This window comes from Anolis carolinensis, chromosome 1 (genome assembly GCF_035594765.1).
Source record: "Anolis carolinensis isolate JA03-04 chromosome 1, rAnoCar3.1.pri, whole genome shotgun sequence".
In the NCBI taxonomy this organism is placed as follows: Eukaryota; Metazoa; Chordata; class Lepidosauria; order Squamata; family Dactyloidae; genus Anolis; species Anolis carolinensis.
In genome coordinates this window covers 96,380,667-96,398,722 of record NC_085841.1, presented here as the reverse complement: position 1 = coordinate 96,398,722, position 18,056 = coordinate 96,380,667, and the positions used below count along the sequence as shown (strand labels likewise).

The 18,056-nt window shown below is 38.7% G+C and overlaps 1 protein-coding gene across 2 annotated transcripts; it reads right to left on the bottom strand.

Annotated features, from left to right (window-relative positions):
• Positions 1-3,836: 3,836 nt before the first annotated feature.
• On the bottom strand, positions 3,837-17,313 carry LOC100555644 (amine sulfotransferase). Of its 2 annotated transcripts, none has more exons than XM_008120495.3 (7): positions 17,185-17,313; positions 16,504-16,647; positions 11,283-11,491; positions 8,546-8,672; positions 7,238-7,332; positions 6,025-6,205; positions 3,837-4,978 (listed from the first exon to the last, which is right to left on the bottom strand). In XM_008120495.3, the coding sequence occupies exons 2-7, from the start codon at positions 16,643-16,645 to the stop codon at positions 4,854-4,856; spliced, it is 879 nt and encodes a 292-aa protein (XP_008118702.1). In that variant the 5' UTR covers positions 16,646-16,647; positions 17,185-17,313; the 3' UTR covers positions 3,837-4,853. The 2 variants fall into 2 exon arrangements, with proteins under 2 accessions (XP_008118702.1, XP_003215652.1); XM_003215604.4 differs by lacking the exon at positions 17,185-17,313 and adding an exon at positions 16,839-16,994.
• Positions 17,314-18,056: the final 743 nt, after the last annotated feature.

Below are 18,056 nucleotides of genomic sequence, written 5' to 3'. Positions count from 1 at the left end.
TCATATTTCTGGTTTTATACTTATTTCTATTAATAATAATATTAATACTATTAATTGGAATAAGTATGGATCCATTTCTATTTTCTTTATCCTTTCCCACTCTCCTCACTTCCCCTTCCTAGTCCTGAGCTGTTTGAGTGTGTCTATTTACTATTTTACTGTTATTTTTGCACTTCTGTCATTCATTGATGAAACTATGAAACTGCTGTGAAAACGAAAAACAAAACTGGAGCAGCAGAAGTGCAGGAAGGCAAGGTTACAAGGCAGGGCCGGCCGGAGATATTTTTAAATGTTAAGCGGGGGTGCTAAAAAGCGCCCCCGCCACCGGCCCCGCCTCCCACGCCCTGGCCCCGCCCAGCGTGCCCTGGCCCCGCCTCCCACGCTGTGGCCACAGCACAGCTAGGCCATTCGGGCCTTACTTCCTGGCCGCGGCCGCCGATCGCCCGGGCGGCCGGCGGCCGCGACCAGGAAGGGCCAAATGGGCTATCTGCGCTGTGCCCGTGCGCACAGCGCAGATAGCCCATTTGGGCCTTACTTCCTGGTCGCGGCCGCCGGCCGCCCGGGCGATCGGCGGCCGCGACCAGGAAGTAAGGCCATTTTGCCCTTAGTCAACAAACTAAGGGCAAAAATGGCCTATCTGGCAGTGCGCATGCGCACAGCCAGATGAGCCATTTTTGCCCTTAGTTTGTTGACTAAGGGCAAAATGGCCTAGGTGTGCTGTGCGCACGCGCACAGCACAGCTAGGCCATTCGGGCCTTACTTCCTGGTCGCGGCCGCCGATCGCCCGGGCGATCATGGGCACTTTCTGTCATGGGCACTTTCATGGGCACTTTCTGAAAATGGAGGGGACAACATAAAGATACCAAGAAAGTATATTCCATCTCCTGCCTCCAATATCCTGAATATCCTCTTCCACTCTCAAAATGTTGATTCATGAATTTACCAGCAAGAAATCTCTTGCTGTATAGCTGTGGATATGGAATAATGGATTTCTATGTAACATAACATTTTTTCCAAGGTAAATAAACAAATCTTACCTGATTTCGGATAAGAGACTATAAACACATCACTGTCTCTGATTTCAAAATCCTGCAAAGAATCTATGTATTCTGGTGTAGCAAAACCTTGAATAAAATAGCATCCTTTGTGCTTAAACAGATACTTCTCTGATGGCTCCATTCCCAGTGCTGCTAACACAGAAACAGAAAACATGAAAATTGTTCTCTGATTGGGTGGAATGAGAAACAAGAAAGAATATTTGAAAAATTATGAAATCTATTCAATTTTCCCTTCTGCAGAGATCAAAAACACGATGAAGGTTTTTATAATGATTACACCATGTATCACAATTTGTCTTCCTAGGTTATAATTTCCTAATTGGTTCTATCATAAAAACATGAGAAAAACTTTATTAAACTGCAAAACTTTGTTTTTGTGAGACACCGTGCAGCACATATTGCTATAGTTTTTAAGTGAATATCTGACAGAGTCTCAACAGAGTTTGTGGCAGCCACAAAAACAAAGTTTCTGGAGTATAACAATTACTTTCAAAGTACGTACTGCTCAATTAAACAGGAATAACACTTTCGAACCAGGAATGGGATTTTTTTTCAAATTTTGTTACATTGGAACAGTGAGACGAAGGATCCAAAAAAACTTTGGATTTGGCTTCTAGATTCACAAAAATGGAGTGCTGACTCTGATCCTTCAAGCTTCAAGAAGGATGGAGGCAGATCACATTGTTTTTGCTGGTTTGGAGATCAAAACTTGTGGGGGAAAACCTGTTATGCTTATGGGGATGTGTGTGGGTGAAGGATTACCTATTTGTGCCCACATCTAGATCTGGTGACTCAATGATGGAGCAGAGAGGACAGAGGAACACCAATTGCCACCACGCCTGGCTGCAGTGCTACCTCCGAAAGGCTTTGCTAAACTCCATAGAAGCGACTGCTTAAAACTACAGTATACTAATTGAGCCCCGCTACCTCCCACCCAGAAAAATCTCAGAGGCTATTTATTCTTTTGCTGCTTGGAATTCTAAAACATATCTGCCTCAGCAGCAGGGGAAAATATGGCCAAATATGATTCTAAAATTACAACCCTAATGGACATTTTTGTTAAGCCTTTCTAGTCTTACTTGCTTTTCTTTTGCATTCTCTAAAGAGTTTCCCTTGGTTTTCACATTCTTACCTTTTAAAGAAGCTTCCTAATTAAGAATATAACATAGGAAAATACTTACTTGTATGAAGAGAAAAACTTTGGCTTGCCTGCAGGCTTATCTTGCTGGTTGGAACTGGACTGAACTCTCAAAAAAGCAGCCCATCCTTTTTAAACCATCTTGTGAATGGCGCTTCCTCGCGGCGAAATGGCATAATGGCACGTTTGTTTTGAAATGTGGTCTCTCTCCCTGCTTCATAGTGATCTGGATCAGGAATATTTTCTCTCTCCTTGCTTCAGAATGGAGTACTTTGAATTTGGACTGGTGCTTCCCCTCATTGCTTCCCCCCTTTAAACATCTCTCTCTCTCTCTCTCCAATTCTTTGGACTATTTGAAATATCTGAGCAGCTTGTTTGAAATAGTTTTGAATCATTATTTTCAATGTTATGCATTTTTAAAAATGTATTTGCAATTAGATTTTTTTAAATTAATATCCCATGGATCACTGTTCTCCTTAGATTTTGATTGCTTAATATTAAAAGAGAATACATTATTGTTCTTTACCAAATCATTGTTCTTTACCACCCTGAAATCTTTGGGTTGAAGGTACAGTAGAGTCTCACTTATCCAACATTCGCTTATCCAACATTCTGGATTATCCAACGCATTTTTGTAGTCAATGTTTTCAATACATAGTGATATTTTGGTGCTAAATTCATAAATACAGTAATTACTACATAGCATTACTGCGTATTGAACTACTTTTTCTGTCAAATTTATTGTATAACATGATGTTTTGGTGCTTAATTTGTAAAATTATAACCTAATTTGATGTTTAATAGGCTTTTCCTTAATCCCTCCTTATTATCCAACATATTCGCTTATCCAACATTCTGCCGGCCAGTTTATGTTGGATAAGTGAGACTCTACTGTATTATTTCTACATTTGGAAATGAATTAAATTAATACATTTACTCAGAATATTCACAATTCCTGCTGCTCTTTGCTTATTTTTCCACTGTGATCTAGTCTTTGCATATGCTTAGAGACATTTTCTGTATTGTTTTACTTCACATACTACATACTACAAGAAACACTTTCATTCTACCCTTTAATAATTCAAGCTTGTGGTGCTTCATCTTTTTTACCTATATTAACGTTTCTGCGATGGGTTCATTTTGAAATTTCAATTCAGATCAAACATCTTAGTAGAAAAATACATTCATATCAAATGCCACTTTTAATTTCATTAGAAGGATTCAATGAACTTAACCCTTTATGTTTTTCATTAGTTCGTAGCATTGTGAAATTTTAACTCTGGAGACACAGTACAGTACAGTAGGACCTCGACTTAAGAATGTTTTGAGTTGAGAGCTGTCTCTCGGGCAGCATTTTTACTAAAGAGCTAGCGCCAGAGGGAGCGCTAGCATGAATGTACAAGGCTTTAGGGCTTCAAGGGAACAGCCTCTGCGCCTCATGCTCTTGTCCACTTTGCTCTTGTCCGTTTTGAGGAACTTTGGGTTAGTTGAGTTTGTGTGTTTTTTATTCCTGGTATATTTGGCTTCATGAAGAAAGAGGGGGAGAGAGAGAGCAATAGTGAAGGAGGCTTGAATGAATACAGCATGAAGAAAACAATGCTTCTGCCTCTTTGTGTTTTGTCACAACTTTGTGCTCCTACTATTTTAAAGTCGACCTTTCTTTTTTATTGTTCTATGCATTGTACATGTTTTGCCTTGCTGTTACAATTTGAGTTAAGAGCTCGGTCACAGGAATTAAACATACAGTGATATCTTGAGTTAACAGTTCAGAATACATATAACATGAAATACCATGTAAAATGTGTGGGTTTCTTAAAACCAAACTGCACAATACATCACACCTGCATGAGTGCTTTTAAAGCCCCCTTTTTTAATCAGGTCTGCAACCCTGAGTCTGCCTTGAGTCCCTTCGGGGAGAGAGGGCAGGTTACAAATAAAGTTTTATTATATATAGTTTTATTATAACCCACATGAATGTTTAAATAAGATCTTTGTACCAGCATCGACATCCCTGCCAAAAATTCACTTTCAAAAGCTCACATTTGTCTCAGAAATACAATTTCTAAGGGCATCAAGAGAATACATTTGGGAAGAAAGTGAGATGCCAGTATAATGATAAAATATTTCATCTTTTAAGTTATTGTATTTAGTATGCTACAATGATATAAACAGACAATTCGAAAAATTATTTTGTTAATAGTTTTCTTTTTAAGCCAGCATTGGCTCATTGATGAGTGTTTGTGAATAAATTTCACTTTTGACATAGTATCCCTTAAAATTTACATTTTCCAAAAAATATAGAATCTATAATGCAATTAATCTGTTTTTCTTTGTAATTCTCTTGTAGTGCATTGAACATTATACCAAATATAACATTTAAATATAATCAATTCCTGATTAATTTGTGATTGCCTCCTCATTAGAGATTGAGATTATTCCCTTATTTCACCATTTACACAGAATCTGATTCTATTCACATCTTGTAAACAATAAACTATCTTAATGTTACTCTTAATCTAGTCATGGTTTGCAATTTTCTGAACATTGCAATACAGTTCTCTGATCAAAACAAGAAATAAATACTCGGGTGGGACAAATATGAGATTCACCAAATTAAAAGCAGGCAATGCAAATGAGAAAGGTTCATTCATCTTGATTTATAATTCATCCTTGATATCCCAGCAGAACTTGAAGGGCAGCTTTTCCATCCGTTCCTTGAAAACACTGTCAAACCTTTCACTCTGTGCCACCGTCATTGTATTTTTCCAGTCTCCAATAGTACCTGGTGCAGAATTCAGAAAGAAAGGGATAGTATCCATTATCTGGTGAAAGGAATGGTGGAGGTAAAAATCATCATCCTTATTGTGGAGAAGTGAGCATGAGTGTGCCATAATCTTACAAATGCCTTGTGCCCCGTGTCTCTTGCTGGCTCAGTTAAAAAGGCCACAAACCTTAATAGAACCATAAGCAGGATCTCCTGGGATCTCCTTAAGCTTATGAATGTGGAAACTGCTCATTCAAAATACAGAGAATCACTTCTTTTCCAAGGATACTTCATGGTCCATATGATTCAGCTACTTGTTATGTTTGCCTAATTATTGCACTAGCAACGTGTGCATGTTATCTTTCCAAATGTCTTTTTTCTGTCATTGTCCTTCCTGAGCAGCAATTTCACTTTTGAAATGCTTACAAAGGGACCCTGTGCTGTTTAACTTTAAAAAAACAAAGCATTTCCCCCCCCAAAACAGACATGAACATGTGTGTACTTTTGCTTCTTTAATAAAACAAGTTTGTGAAGTTTGTGTTGTTTCTGGAAAGAATTAGATAAAATCCACAATAACACAGGACAAAATTAAGCATACTCCATCACAATGAAACTTAAGCTTTTAAAAGTCTGATAATAGAGTTTGCATATACAGTAGTCTTTCACTTATCCAAGCTAAACGGGCCGGCAGAAGCTTGGATAAGCGAATATCTTGGATAATAAGGAGGAATTAAGGAAAAGCCTATTAAACATCAAATTAGGTTATGATTTTACAAATTAAGCACCAAAACATCATGTTTAACAACAAATTTGACAGAAAAAGCGGTTCAATACATAGTAATGTTATGTTGTAATTACTGTATTTACGAATTTAGCACCAAAATATCATGATATATTGAAAACATTGACTACAAAAATGGCTTGGATAATCCAGAAACTTGGATAAGCGAGGCTTGGATAAGTGAGACTCTACTGTACCTAAAACATGACAGAGCAGAAGCCAGGTGAGCCTGTGTGACATCCACGTAAATACTTCTATTGGATATTGTCAGCTATAGATTTACCTTTGCGGAGGAAACGTCCTTTGCTGTGATCTAACATATCAGAAGGTAGGTTCTCGGCATTTGTTCTAGGATCTGCTCTCATTTTGTCAAACGAAGCCTTAGCTATAATATCATCCACCAGGTTTTCATTCAAACTCTTTCCTAGGAAGTTGCAAATTTTCAGAATGGAGCTTCTCAGATCCTGAAATGGGACATGGTTTAGTTGTAACACCTTGCAGAAGGTGAAGATCTCTAGGGTCATATCCACACATAGAGCTGAGGTTGGTATGTGTGGAGATCAGCCCTGCCACATGGGGCTGATCTGGTTTAACCCAAGTCAAGGGCAGTCAAAACAGATGGGCCAGCCAGCCCCCCCCCCCCCCAAAGCAGGTTGGCAAGTAGGTTCAATGCAGGAGGGCTCGAGGGCTGACTATTTATTTATTTAACGTATTTATATACTGCTTTTCTCACCCCAGGGGGGACTCAAAGCAGTTTACAACATAATGGCAAAATTCAATGCTTAATATACATATAAAACCAAATCATAAAATCTAAACAAGATGCATATAGCTATGCATTAAAATCAATAAGACGATTAAACATAAGATAAAACAACATTTAGGCATGAGGACTTAAAACCACCTCATATAAATATTAAAACCACATGACTAATTTCATAGATCTCATAAGATAGTAGGAATTGTTTAGTAACAAATATTCAGTAAGGCACCTACTTTGTGGGAGGCTACAAAGAAACTTTAGAGCTCTCTTTTAGCATCCTCGCTTTTCTTTAAGAGATATAAATCCAACCATCATAGCAAGAGTCAGCTTGTAATTTTCCCATCATATTCCAAAGCATGTGCTTTTTTGTGAAGGAAATCTATATTTAATTTGCAATTCTGATCACTCAGAAACACTATTGCTGCTGCTGAGTCTTTCCCTGCTGACTTTGCAGAACACCGAAGCTACTGTTGACACAGGAAAGGCCTACTAAAGAACGTATACATGTTTGTTTGTTGCCAAATTTTCTCTGACAAAGTTAGGTTGGTTTGTGTTGCTGTGAATTTTCCGGGCTATATAGCCATGTTCCAGAAGCATTCTCTCCTGATGTTTCACCCACATCTATGGCAGGCATCCTCAGAGGTTATGAGGTATATTGAAAGCTAGGCAAGGGAGGTTTATATATTTGGGTTGGTTTTCTTGGAAAAGTAGGAAAGTTGTGTTGGGACTTTACCTTCTTCATTTCTTCATAAGTAAGAAACAGAATATTGAAGTTGTCCTTCTGAGCAAGCCAGCCTTCTACGTGGTCTAACCATAAATCACCTAGCACTTGTAGAAGAAAGAATAAACGTTAGTGCAGTTTAAAAAGGCTTTTGGCATAACTGACAAATTTTTAATTCAGCTTTGATCTCAGTTATCAATTGTGACCCCATGGTCAAGATGCTACCTAAACCATAGGAAGAACTTTCTGATGGAATGAGGTGTTTGGCAGTGGAATATGCTGCTTCCTCGAAGTGTCCTGGTGTCTTCTTCTCTCGAGGTTTTTAAACAGCGGCTGCATGGCCATTTGTCGGGAGTGCTTTGATTTTATGTTCCTCCATGGCAGAGGGTTGGACTGGTTTGCCCTTAGGTTCCATAAACAATTGTAATTGTCATGGGTCCCTTTTTGCAGTATCCGCTGATTATGTAAGAGTTGCTCTTTTATGAAGACATTTTAGAAGTGTCCTTTCTTATAGAAACCAAGGTGAAAGATCACAGTGTGTTTGCATGCATCACACAACAATCTTGCTGACCGTATTTTTGTATTTGGTACAGCTTTTGTGCCACACATAAGGACAGTTCATTCCAGTAATCATAGTGGATGGCATCAATCATCGCGTTGATTGAGCTATCCTTATATAGGAACTGCTGAAATCGGTACAAAAGCAAAAAAAGTGTTGCTTGTGAGACCCCATTTATACAGGGTGTTTGAAAAAGAACTCCGTATTCACCATTTAATTTAAATGATGAATAGGGAGAGTTTTTTTTTCAAACACCCTGTATTTTATTAATACAACTGTAATATATATATACGAATATTTAAGCTGGCTTTATGTATAAGTTGAGAGCAGGTTTTGGGACCAAAATTATGGATTTTGATATGACCCATGGATAAGTTAAGGTGATTTCACTGAGAGGGAAAACCTCCAATGCCATCTCAGAGAACCAGCCCCCCCCCCCCCCCCCCCGCTGCCATTTTGCCACCCAGGCTTGCAAAAGAGTCAGAAACAGCACCTTTTTGGAGAGAGTAGACAGTGTCTATGCTTCTGTCTACCCAAATTTTTAGGACTGATTTTTAACACACACATGGTTTCTGATTGAACCGGAGTGTGAATTGTTATTTTTTTCTGATTTTTATAAATTTAGGCAAGTATGTATGCTTGCTATGTGATGAAAGACACATTATTTATCTCTTCACATTTTCATTTTTGACCGGGGGGGGGGGGGGGGGGATGATATAGGGAGAAAAACAAACCATTTTCAAATATTTATTAATGCTTACTTTTACCAGCCAGAAACCTCTCCATGAAAGTATCAAAGTCTCGTACTTCTTCAAGTTGGACAGAAACTTTGGAGTAATGATAGAAGGACACCAAAACATCCTTTGGGTTTCTCATCACATAAATAATCTGCATAAAATGATATTAAGACTTTCTAGTGAGATAAAATTTCTACTCACATGAATGATGTGCCTAGCAATGGGACTTTCAAAAATGAAGAAACAGGAGAACAAGAAAAGAAAAGAAGAAAAAGAAGAAGAAAAGTATCATTTATGCACAGTAGAGCTTTGACACATCCTATTCCTGACTGCAATGAACAGGAAAATAAAAAAGACAAAAAAAATCTAACATTACAGATCCAACTAAATAATTCCACTAAAATGACTAATAACCATATCATCAGATTATTACATAATTACATTTCTCATTGCATAAGCTAATTAATTGATGCTATTTAATTAATTAAATGAATTGCCAAATTTCAAAGTAATGAATCCCAGAAGTGAAGCAGGTAACAATCATGATACTAGCAATTACGATGCCCTGTTTCTGTAAATCTTGTTCTTACATGTTTTCTTTTTAAATCCACTTTGCATGCTAAAGAAGCCAGGAGCTCTAAAAGCCAGTGTTAGCATAACGTATGTTTTCAGTTTGGCTTGTGGGATTTTGTCATGATAGGCAGGCAAAACCTGCTAATAGCTCACAATCCCACAACATTCCCATAACCTGACTTGTGCAATGGGTTCATTCCTATTGTTCTTCCTTTCTCACACTCTCCCCTTTTCCCTTGCTATTCCTGAAATTGTGGCTATTCAATATTGTAGTTACATTTCCTTTTTTTATTATTAAGTGCAGAGACTACAAAATCATTGTAAAAAGTAAAAAACAAAAAACACAGTAACAGCAGTGCAGGAAGTTAGGGTTATGAGGGTTCACAGAAGTACAATTGCAGGACCATGGATTGGAAAACTGGAGTAACTGAGTGAATGAAAAAAGGTGCAATAAAAAAAGGTGCTCATCCCAGTGGGTTTCCACCATCATTAACAGCACAACTGCTGTGGAATAGCAACTTTGTGTGAAAATGTCCATAGTCTAACGTAAAACAGATAGAAGTAGTTTCTCCAAAGGAATTACCTTGTTGTAGCTATAGCTAATGAAGAAAAACATTCTTTCATTGTTCTTTTACTGCTGGTGTTCTCAGTCCCCTTATGGCCATGAAAGAGCTTAACCTCTAGCTTTACTGAACCTACCCTGATACCACCTTTATCACCAAGGAAAGTAAACACCCCCATTCGTCTTCTGCTGCATAATTATTTACCATTCTCACCTGATGAAGCAGCCAGCGAGGTTTGGAAATTAGTATGATGCCTTCTACACCTTTTCAAAGGTAATCTAATATTTTCACCTGCTCTGAGTTCCTTATGAGGCTGAAATTTGTATTTCCAATTTTTGTCTCAGAACAGCTAAGATCAGTCCACAATGAACTCCACTACTACTCCACACATACCTCTTCAGGGGATGTGGGGAAACAAGCACGCATGCTCCTGCACATGAAGAAAACTTTCTACTTTAAAACTCATATGAGGAAAAACTGAAACCTTTCACTGCAGCACCTAAACACAAATTTTCCTTTGCAGTTTACACTTTTCAGTCTTAGGAATCGAATGGATTCCTTTCAAATCTGGATCAATGTAGAAAGGAAGGTTAATGACATTAAAAGGAGGTGGAGATGAGTGAAGATTAATGAACACTAATCTGGATCATTATAAGAGGCAAGAGTCAATGAAGTTAAAAGGAGGTGGACTAAGCACTTTCCTATCTGACGAAGGAACTATTGGTATCATATGCAAATTCAACGGAGAAGTCCTATTTTTCCAAACAGTAAAAAAATCAGTTTGCCAATTATTTATTACAGGCATTTCTATCCCGCCCTTCTCAGGGGACTCAGGGCAGCCAAGGCTTGTTACCTTCATTTTCATTATGAACCCACCTAAAAAGTCCTGTCGCCAGCCTCCTTCGCCAGGAGCCTTGGCTGGGGAGGACGGGCAAGCTAGCGCCACCACTCCACATTAGTATCTACAAGTTATTCGTAAGTCAATGCTCATAACTTGGGAGCTGCCTATACATACATGGTGGTCCTCATTTGAGGTCTATGTGACCACTACAGAATGAAGCCATAGATAGATTATGGTTGAAGAGAATGTTTTCAAAATCTGGCACTATATATAACCATAACCTTTGGTTGTTGGCTCTGGGCACACAATATTGCAGTTACAGCATTTCTAGCATAGCACAAATGACAGAATCCAACAAACAACACAGACCATAGGGAGATGCCATCTGTTGTCAAAGTGGTTCACCAAAACATAACAGCATATAACTGAAATTTTAGTTCTTATTGTACATCAACACCTTCAAATTGTTTTTGACTCATGGTGACTCTATGATGATCCTATCACTGTGGTGTTCAGAAGAGTTTTGTCTTTACCTTTCTTTGAAGCTGAAAGAGTGTGACTTTCCCAAGATCCTGGCTGAGCAGGGATTCCAACTCTGGTCTCAAGAGCCATAGACTAATGCTTAAACCTCTATGCTTCACTGGCTTTCACAAACTTTGAAATGGCTCTTAGAAATTTTATGGTCAAAATTTACCTCTGCACGTGCTCTACTTCTGGTAAACTCAGTGCAGTTAGCAAGCCATGACATTTAAGTAAATGTAACAATATAAGTAGCAGATCCTACCTTGTTTTTCCCATTACTTAAACCCTTTGGCACAAATTGGTGGTGCATGTGGGTAGTAAAGAGACGAGGTGATGGGCGACTGGCGAAATCCATGTTGCGGATTTTATATTCCAACCATGGAGCTCTGTCTAAGAGGTCCATGCTTTCAGTCCCATTTCGATGACCTTCATGATATATCATGCTCAAAATATGCTGTGTCCACATGGTGCCTGTGTAAATATGAACAACTTGATTCATTCCAGGGCATCCGATTACCTTTTATTTGCAATGTTTCAAACAGCAATGCTTGAGGAGATAAAAAGAAAGTGTTTGAAGAAAAGGCAACATTGACTGAATCAGATTGCATCAACAGATACAGAAGATTCAGGATGTTTATTTCAAGGACTTTCAAGTGTCAATATTCATAGAATCAGAGTTGGAAGAGAGTACAAGTGCCATCCAACCCAACCTCCTGCCTTTCTCCCAGTAAGAGACCCAAGGTGATAAATGCTGAGGTAGAAGATGTTTTTTGTTTGTTTGCTTATTTATTTATTTATTTATTTATTTATTTATTATGTTTATTTATATCCTGCCTTTTCTCTCCATATGGAGACTCAAAGTGGCTCACAACTAAAAGCATTTCAATACAACTTAAAATACACAAATATAAAAACTGTATTAAACAACATAAATATTAAAACAATCCAAGTTAAAACTATAAAAGCATATAAAACCACATCACAAAATTACAGCAGCCCTTGATGGTCTTAAACACCTTCATCTTTAAAAGCCTGCCTGAATAAAAAGGTTTTAGCCTGCCGCCAATTGATTTTGTGTAACAGACTAGTAGGAGGTTATTGCTAACATTATTACTGTGAGAGTTTGAGCACTCCCAACAGATGGCCATCCAGTTTCTATTTAAAAAGAAGAAAGAAATTGCCACACCTGCTGAGGCAGCATATTTCACTGTCAAACAGCTCTTACCATCATTTATTCCCTAATGATTTAGGTGGCATCTCTTTTCTTGTAGCATGAACCCATTGGTCTATGATAGCAAGATTGCTCCTGCCTCAATTTATTTATTAAGTAATTTTATATCTGACGTTTCTTCCAATATGAGATCTAGGGCAGTATAAGCTGAGACAGGAGTTAATTTGATTTTAAGAAATGGCTTGCATAACATATAATTAGGGGTTGTTTGCTAAAGTTGTTACTGTTAGAGTCTGAGTCATGCTGCTTTTGCTAATGAATGAGTGAATTCATGAAGACAGAGCTGGACACAAATTTATTGAATTGATTGTGGAGCTTTAGCTTTAGTTTTTCCTCATAAATGTGCAAATGGGTGCTGACATGAGGAGATAGGTACATTTTTGGGAATGCAGAGATAACACTGCAAATTTGTTACTCATTCTTGCTTGAGCAACACAGATCCCAACAACACAGGTAGCATAATTTGTCTGGAAGCCAGCCTGAGGTTGCGTTTTCTACAAAACACGCCCTTCCAATGTGACCTCCAACATGTATTCAGCCAGAAACTCTGTGTTAACAAAACTCAGCAAAATACAGGTACTGTTCCATTATCTGGGCAGAGGGGGCGCTAGACAGAAAAAGACAGTTCATTTTTTTTAGGGGGGAGGGTTGAAAGAGAAAAACAATTTCTCTTTTTATTCAGGTTATTCCCTTCCCCCCTCACATGTCATACACGAGGGTTGTTCCCACGATGGCAACATGGGTGGGGGAAATAACAGGAAAACAGAGGGAAATAGTTTTATTCCTTCAATCCCCCACCCACCCCCCAAAAAATGGACTGTTCTTCTTTGTCTACCGCCACCTTTTGGCCTCCGCTCAGATAATGGAAAACAACCTTCAAATCATGTCATAAAATGTACTGAAGTTAATCGTTGCACAACAGTTAATCGTTGTAAAGCATTCAGAGTGTTTCTCAGGTCAGGGTTAAAGTTGCAGGAGTAGCAGATGGAAGCCAGATTGAACAGCTTGGAGGAAGTTAAACAAATGTGCCCCCCAACAAGGAAAAGGCACACTAAATTAAAGATAAACACTGTTGTCAAGGAGCACACTTCCAGAGGAGCTGAGAAAAAAAAAGACTCCTGGGATTCACTTGGTTCAGATCATTAGAGCTTTGTGGACTGTGGGAGCTTGCAGGCAATTTCCTGTGGTGCTTGTGTAACTACTCTAGAGCAAACCAAATCTCTTTGATCCACTTTCTGAATCTAAGTAAGTGGCTGTGTAGAAGGGCCCCCAGTTTGACTTTCTCAAAAGCAGAAAAGCAAGTAGAAGCACCTGTAGCTGTAACTGTCCTGTTTATCTACATATATCCTGCTATAATGAGATGGTTGCCTTATGGTTGATAGTTCTGATGTGCACATTTATTTATTTATTTTATTTATTACAATATTTATATCCCGCCCTTCTCACCCAACAGGGGACTCAGGGCGGCTTACAATAAAACAGACATATAAAAACAGTACAATACACTATAAATTAGTTAAAAATTAACTTACATATAACATTCATAAAATGCATTTATAAAATATAGATAGGCGTGTACAAGTTTAAAAGAACCTGAATTACACTGCCAGAATTTAAAAATGGATTTTTATAAAAATGTGAACCGTAAAAATAGAAATCTCTTTCAGGTTGAAAATGCACAAGTTCGTCAAAATAAATGCTTGGAATTTAGAACATAGATGTCAAAGCTTCTTATTAATGGTTCATGAGTTGAACTTTAAACTATGAATTTTAAATTTATGTTTTATTAGTATTGGTGTGTCAATCATTGTTCTGTATATTTTAATATATTTTAATGGTGCAGTTTTATCTGTGTGCTTTAACCGTGTTGTTTCCCAACCCAAGCCATAGGGAGAGGCAGGCAATAAATAAATTAATAATGATAATAATAATTTAATTAAAAGAGTTACATTTCACCTAATATTATAAAAACTGGGTAGTGTCCAATCAAATCAGTTTAAGCATTTTGAAATTAAAATTTAAAGAATCTAAGAATATATTAAACATTTGAACAATTTAAAAGTTGGATAATTTAGAAGTTACAGCAGACCCAAACCATGCACATTTAATAAATTGTTAGATCTCAAAAGACCTGAAGAAAAAGCCAAGTTTTAATGGGACACTGGAATGACATCAACATCAGCACTAATTGAGCTTTGAATGGGTGGGCATTACGGAATTGGAGGGGGTCACAACAGAGAAGGCCCTCTTCCATAGAGGGCCAGACTTTAGCACAGCTGGGTAATCACCAGCAGCAATAAATCTCTACCAACCAAAAGGTTGGCAGTTCGAGCCCAGGTCAGAGTGAGTACTAGACCTTCAGTCCAGCTCACTGTCCAACTAAGCAGTTCGAAAACAGCTGTGAGTAGAGAAATTAAGCTCTGCTTAAGCGAGGAGGTATTTTATGACACCATAAAAACAAATACTAGAAATGACGGCAATCAAAGAACAGGAGGAAAAAAATTGTGATTAAGGGCTCAGCATCATAAACGGTTGGAGCAACAGCACCCCCTGCGGCCGGAATCAAGCACAACCTCCAGGAAGAAATTGGAAAAATGCAGACATAATACCTCTATCTGTTGTCTGTCCTTGTATGTCAAGGACAGACAGGGGGTTGGACTGGATGGCCCATGAGGTCTCTTCCAACTCTACTATTCTATGATTCTAATTGGCACTGAATGTTTGCCATGTATACGTTCTGTGATCCACTCTGAGTCTCCTTCAGGGTAAGAAGGGCGGAATATAAATGCTGTAAATAAATAATAAAATCCACATCCTCACACAGAGTATTGCTCCCACTGGTTGGGACTGATGGATATTGCACTCCAACTTCTAGAGCAGGGGTGGGCAACGAGGGGAAAAGTGCTTCCAAATATTCCTAACTTCTCATAGAAGTTATTCCTATGGTTTTAGGGGAGGTGGTAGATCCATTGAGACATGCTCTAAGATGACAGAATTCGGAATAAAAACCAGGAAGAATCACAGTGTATAGTCAGGCCCCCTTATCTACAGGTTTTCATGAGATCTGTTGGGTCCCATACGTTTCATTATTACAATTTAAGTATACTGTATGTCTGTATCTTTTATAAGGGGTTGTCTTAATCTCTGGTTTCCTAGTAAAACTGAATTACCATGTCGTGAAATGATCCATGTTTAAAAAGTGTGTCAACAACATGAAAGGTTTGTAAAGCTCTGGTCTATTCCATTTGGGAGTGCACTATTCCATCCAAACCAAGACCGGCTACATCTTCCTCCGCCAAATAGTCCTTTCTTTTCTTCACTTTACCCATCTGTTAACAGTTGGAGCAGTGGACCCTCTTAAAGTTTAACAACTCCCAAATTGGTGAGGACACAGCGACATATCTGGAGTGTTATGCTCTATCTCAGGCATGGGCAAACTTTGGCCCTCCAGGTGTTTTGGACTTCAACGCCCACAATTCCTAACAGTTGGTAAACTGGCTGAGATTTCTGGGAGTTGGAAGTCCAAAACACCTCGAGAGCTGAGATTTGCCCATGCCTGCTCTATTTTTTGAATGCAAGGCTTTGACCTGAGTCGGTCCTCTCTCCTTTGGTTTTTCTTAGGGCCCATCATGTTATTTCCATTTCCTTTAAGCCAGTGGTTCTCAGCCTGTGGGTCCTCAAATGTTTTGGCCTTCAGCTCCCAGAAATCCTAACACCTGGTTAACCAACTGGGATTTCTGGGAGTTGTAGGCCAAAACACCTGGGGAACCACAGGTTGATAACCACTGCTTTAAGCTTTTCTCCTAATGTTTGTTTGGCTTATCTTCCAGTCATATAACCACATCATATGGACTAATTTGCCCATTGTATGTAGGTTCCTTTCCCCTTTTGACACAGAACCCATTACATAATGCACATCTCCTTCTGGCAAGGCTCTGTGGCAAAAGGGGAGAGGCAACAGCATGCACTGCACCTGCCGCGACAACACAGGAGGCTTCTCATGTTGCATTTACAACAATGTGGGGAAGCCGGATGGTGGATGATTCCCTCCATGAGATAGGGCAAAACGTAAGTTGGGTGATGAGGGGCGTGGGATAATGGGTTCTCTATGCATGCCACTGGTACCCCCCGGATTTGCCACAACATGTGGCAAATCCATATATTAATGTGACTTTCCAAAAATGGGGATATGGTATAATGTATTCCTATGCAATGGAACATTTTTTCCAAGGAAAAATATTACAAATCTTACCTGATTTCGGATAAGAGATTATAAACACATCACTGTCTCTGATTTCAAAATCCCGCAATGAATCAATGTATTCTGGGGTAGCCAGACTTTGAACAAAATAGGATCCTTTGTGTTTGAATAGATATTTCTCTGATGGCTCCATTCCTAGCACACAAAAACACAAAACACAAAAATAGTTATCCTGATTGAATGGAATGAGAAACAACGGAGAACATATGGAATTGATTCATCTGTTTTAAACATCAGTGAAATCCAGTTGGCCTTCCCTTCCTCTGGATGGAGCACAGACAGGATCGAGAAACACCAATTGCTATCTAGCCTGGCTGCAATGCTACCTCCAAAGGAAGCAATATCCTTTCTTCCTCTGCCTCCAGTCCCGATTTTGTTGTTTATTCGTTCAGTTGCTTCCGACCTTACATGACCTCATGGACCAGCCTACGCCAGAGCTCCCTGACAGCAAGGGCTAAAACTTCTGAGGCTGTTATTTGACCGCTTGGAATTTTGACATGTGCCTGCCAGAAAGGGAGGAGGAAATACACATGATAAAACTACAGGCCTAATGGACTTTGTTTATTCAGTCCTTCTAGTTTAAGGCCTTGCTTGCTTTTCTTTTGCTTCTTTGCTTCTCCAATTTTTGCCTTTAAAAATGTTAATTAAGAAAACATCAGAGAAAATACTTACTGGTATGAAGAGAAAGGAGTTAGTTTTAATAGCAGGTTTATCGAAGCCGGTGGGAAGTGGATTGAGCTCCAGGAAGCAAGCTCAGTATTTTTAAATATTCTGGTGAACAAGGCCACCTGCTGGTGTATTGACACAATGACATTTTGCTTCCATTTTTTAATGTTTTCCCTCTTCCTGCTTTGATATGAATTGAAACAGGAACTGAGTTGGAAACTGAGTTTGGATTGGTGTTCTCCCTCACAGTTTCCCCTTTTCTTCTCTCTCTTTCTCTGCCTTTCAAATATTAAATCTTTAGACTATTTGAAATAGCTGTACAACTTTTTGGGAATGTTTTTTGGGTGATTTTTTAAAATTTAATATATTAAAAACAACTATTTGAAGAATTAAACATTTTGAAGTTAATATCCCATGGATTATGGATCCCTTAGACTTTGGTCGTTTGATTTTAAAAGGTTTAATTTGAAGAATTTTTAAAAGGATTGTTAGGAATACAGAATATACTTTAAGAGGTATAGTGTCTAGATTTAGAGAAGTCATGCTACCCTCTATTCTGCCTTGGTCAGACCACACCTGGAATACTGTGTCCAATTCTGGGCACTGCAATTGAAAGGAGATGTTGACAAGCTGGAATGTGTCCAGAGGAGGGTGACTAAAATGATCAAGGGTCTTGAGAACAAGCTGTATGAGGAGCAGCTTAAAGAGCTGGGCATGTTTAAATCAGGACGCGGAACAATGGCTTCAAACTACAGGAAAGGAGATTCCACCTGAACATTAGGAAGAACTTCCTAACTGTGAGAGCTGTTCATCAGTGGAACTCTCTGCCCAGGAGTGTGGTGGAGGCTCCTTCTTTGGAGGCTTTTAAGCAGAGGTGA

Coding starts and splice junctions, on each gene's coding strand:
- LOC100555644 (XM_008120495.3), bottom strand. CDS start 16,645: ATGGAGCCATCAGAGAAATATCTATTCAAACACAAAGGATCCTATTTT. Junction 7,333..8,545: donor GAGGTTTCTGGCTGGTAAAA/GTAAGCATTAAT, acceptor TTCTTCTACAAG/TGCTAGGTGATTTATGGTTA. Junction 4,979..6,024: donor AGGACGTTTCCTCCGCAAAG/GTAAATCTATAG, acceptor ATTCTGCACCAG/GTACTATTGGAGACTGGAAA.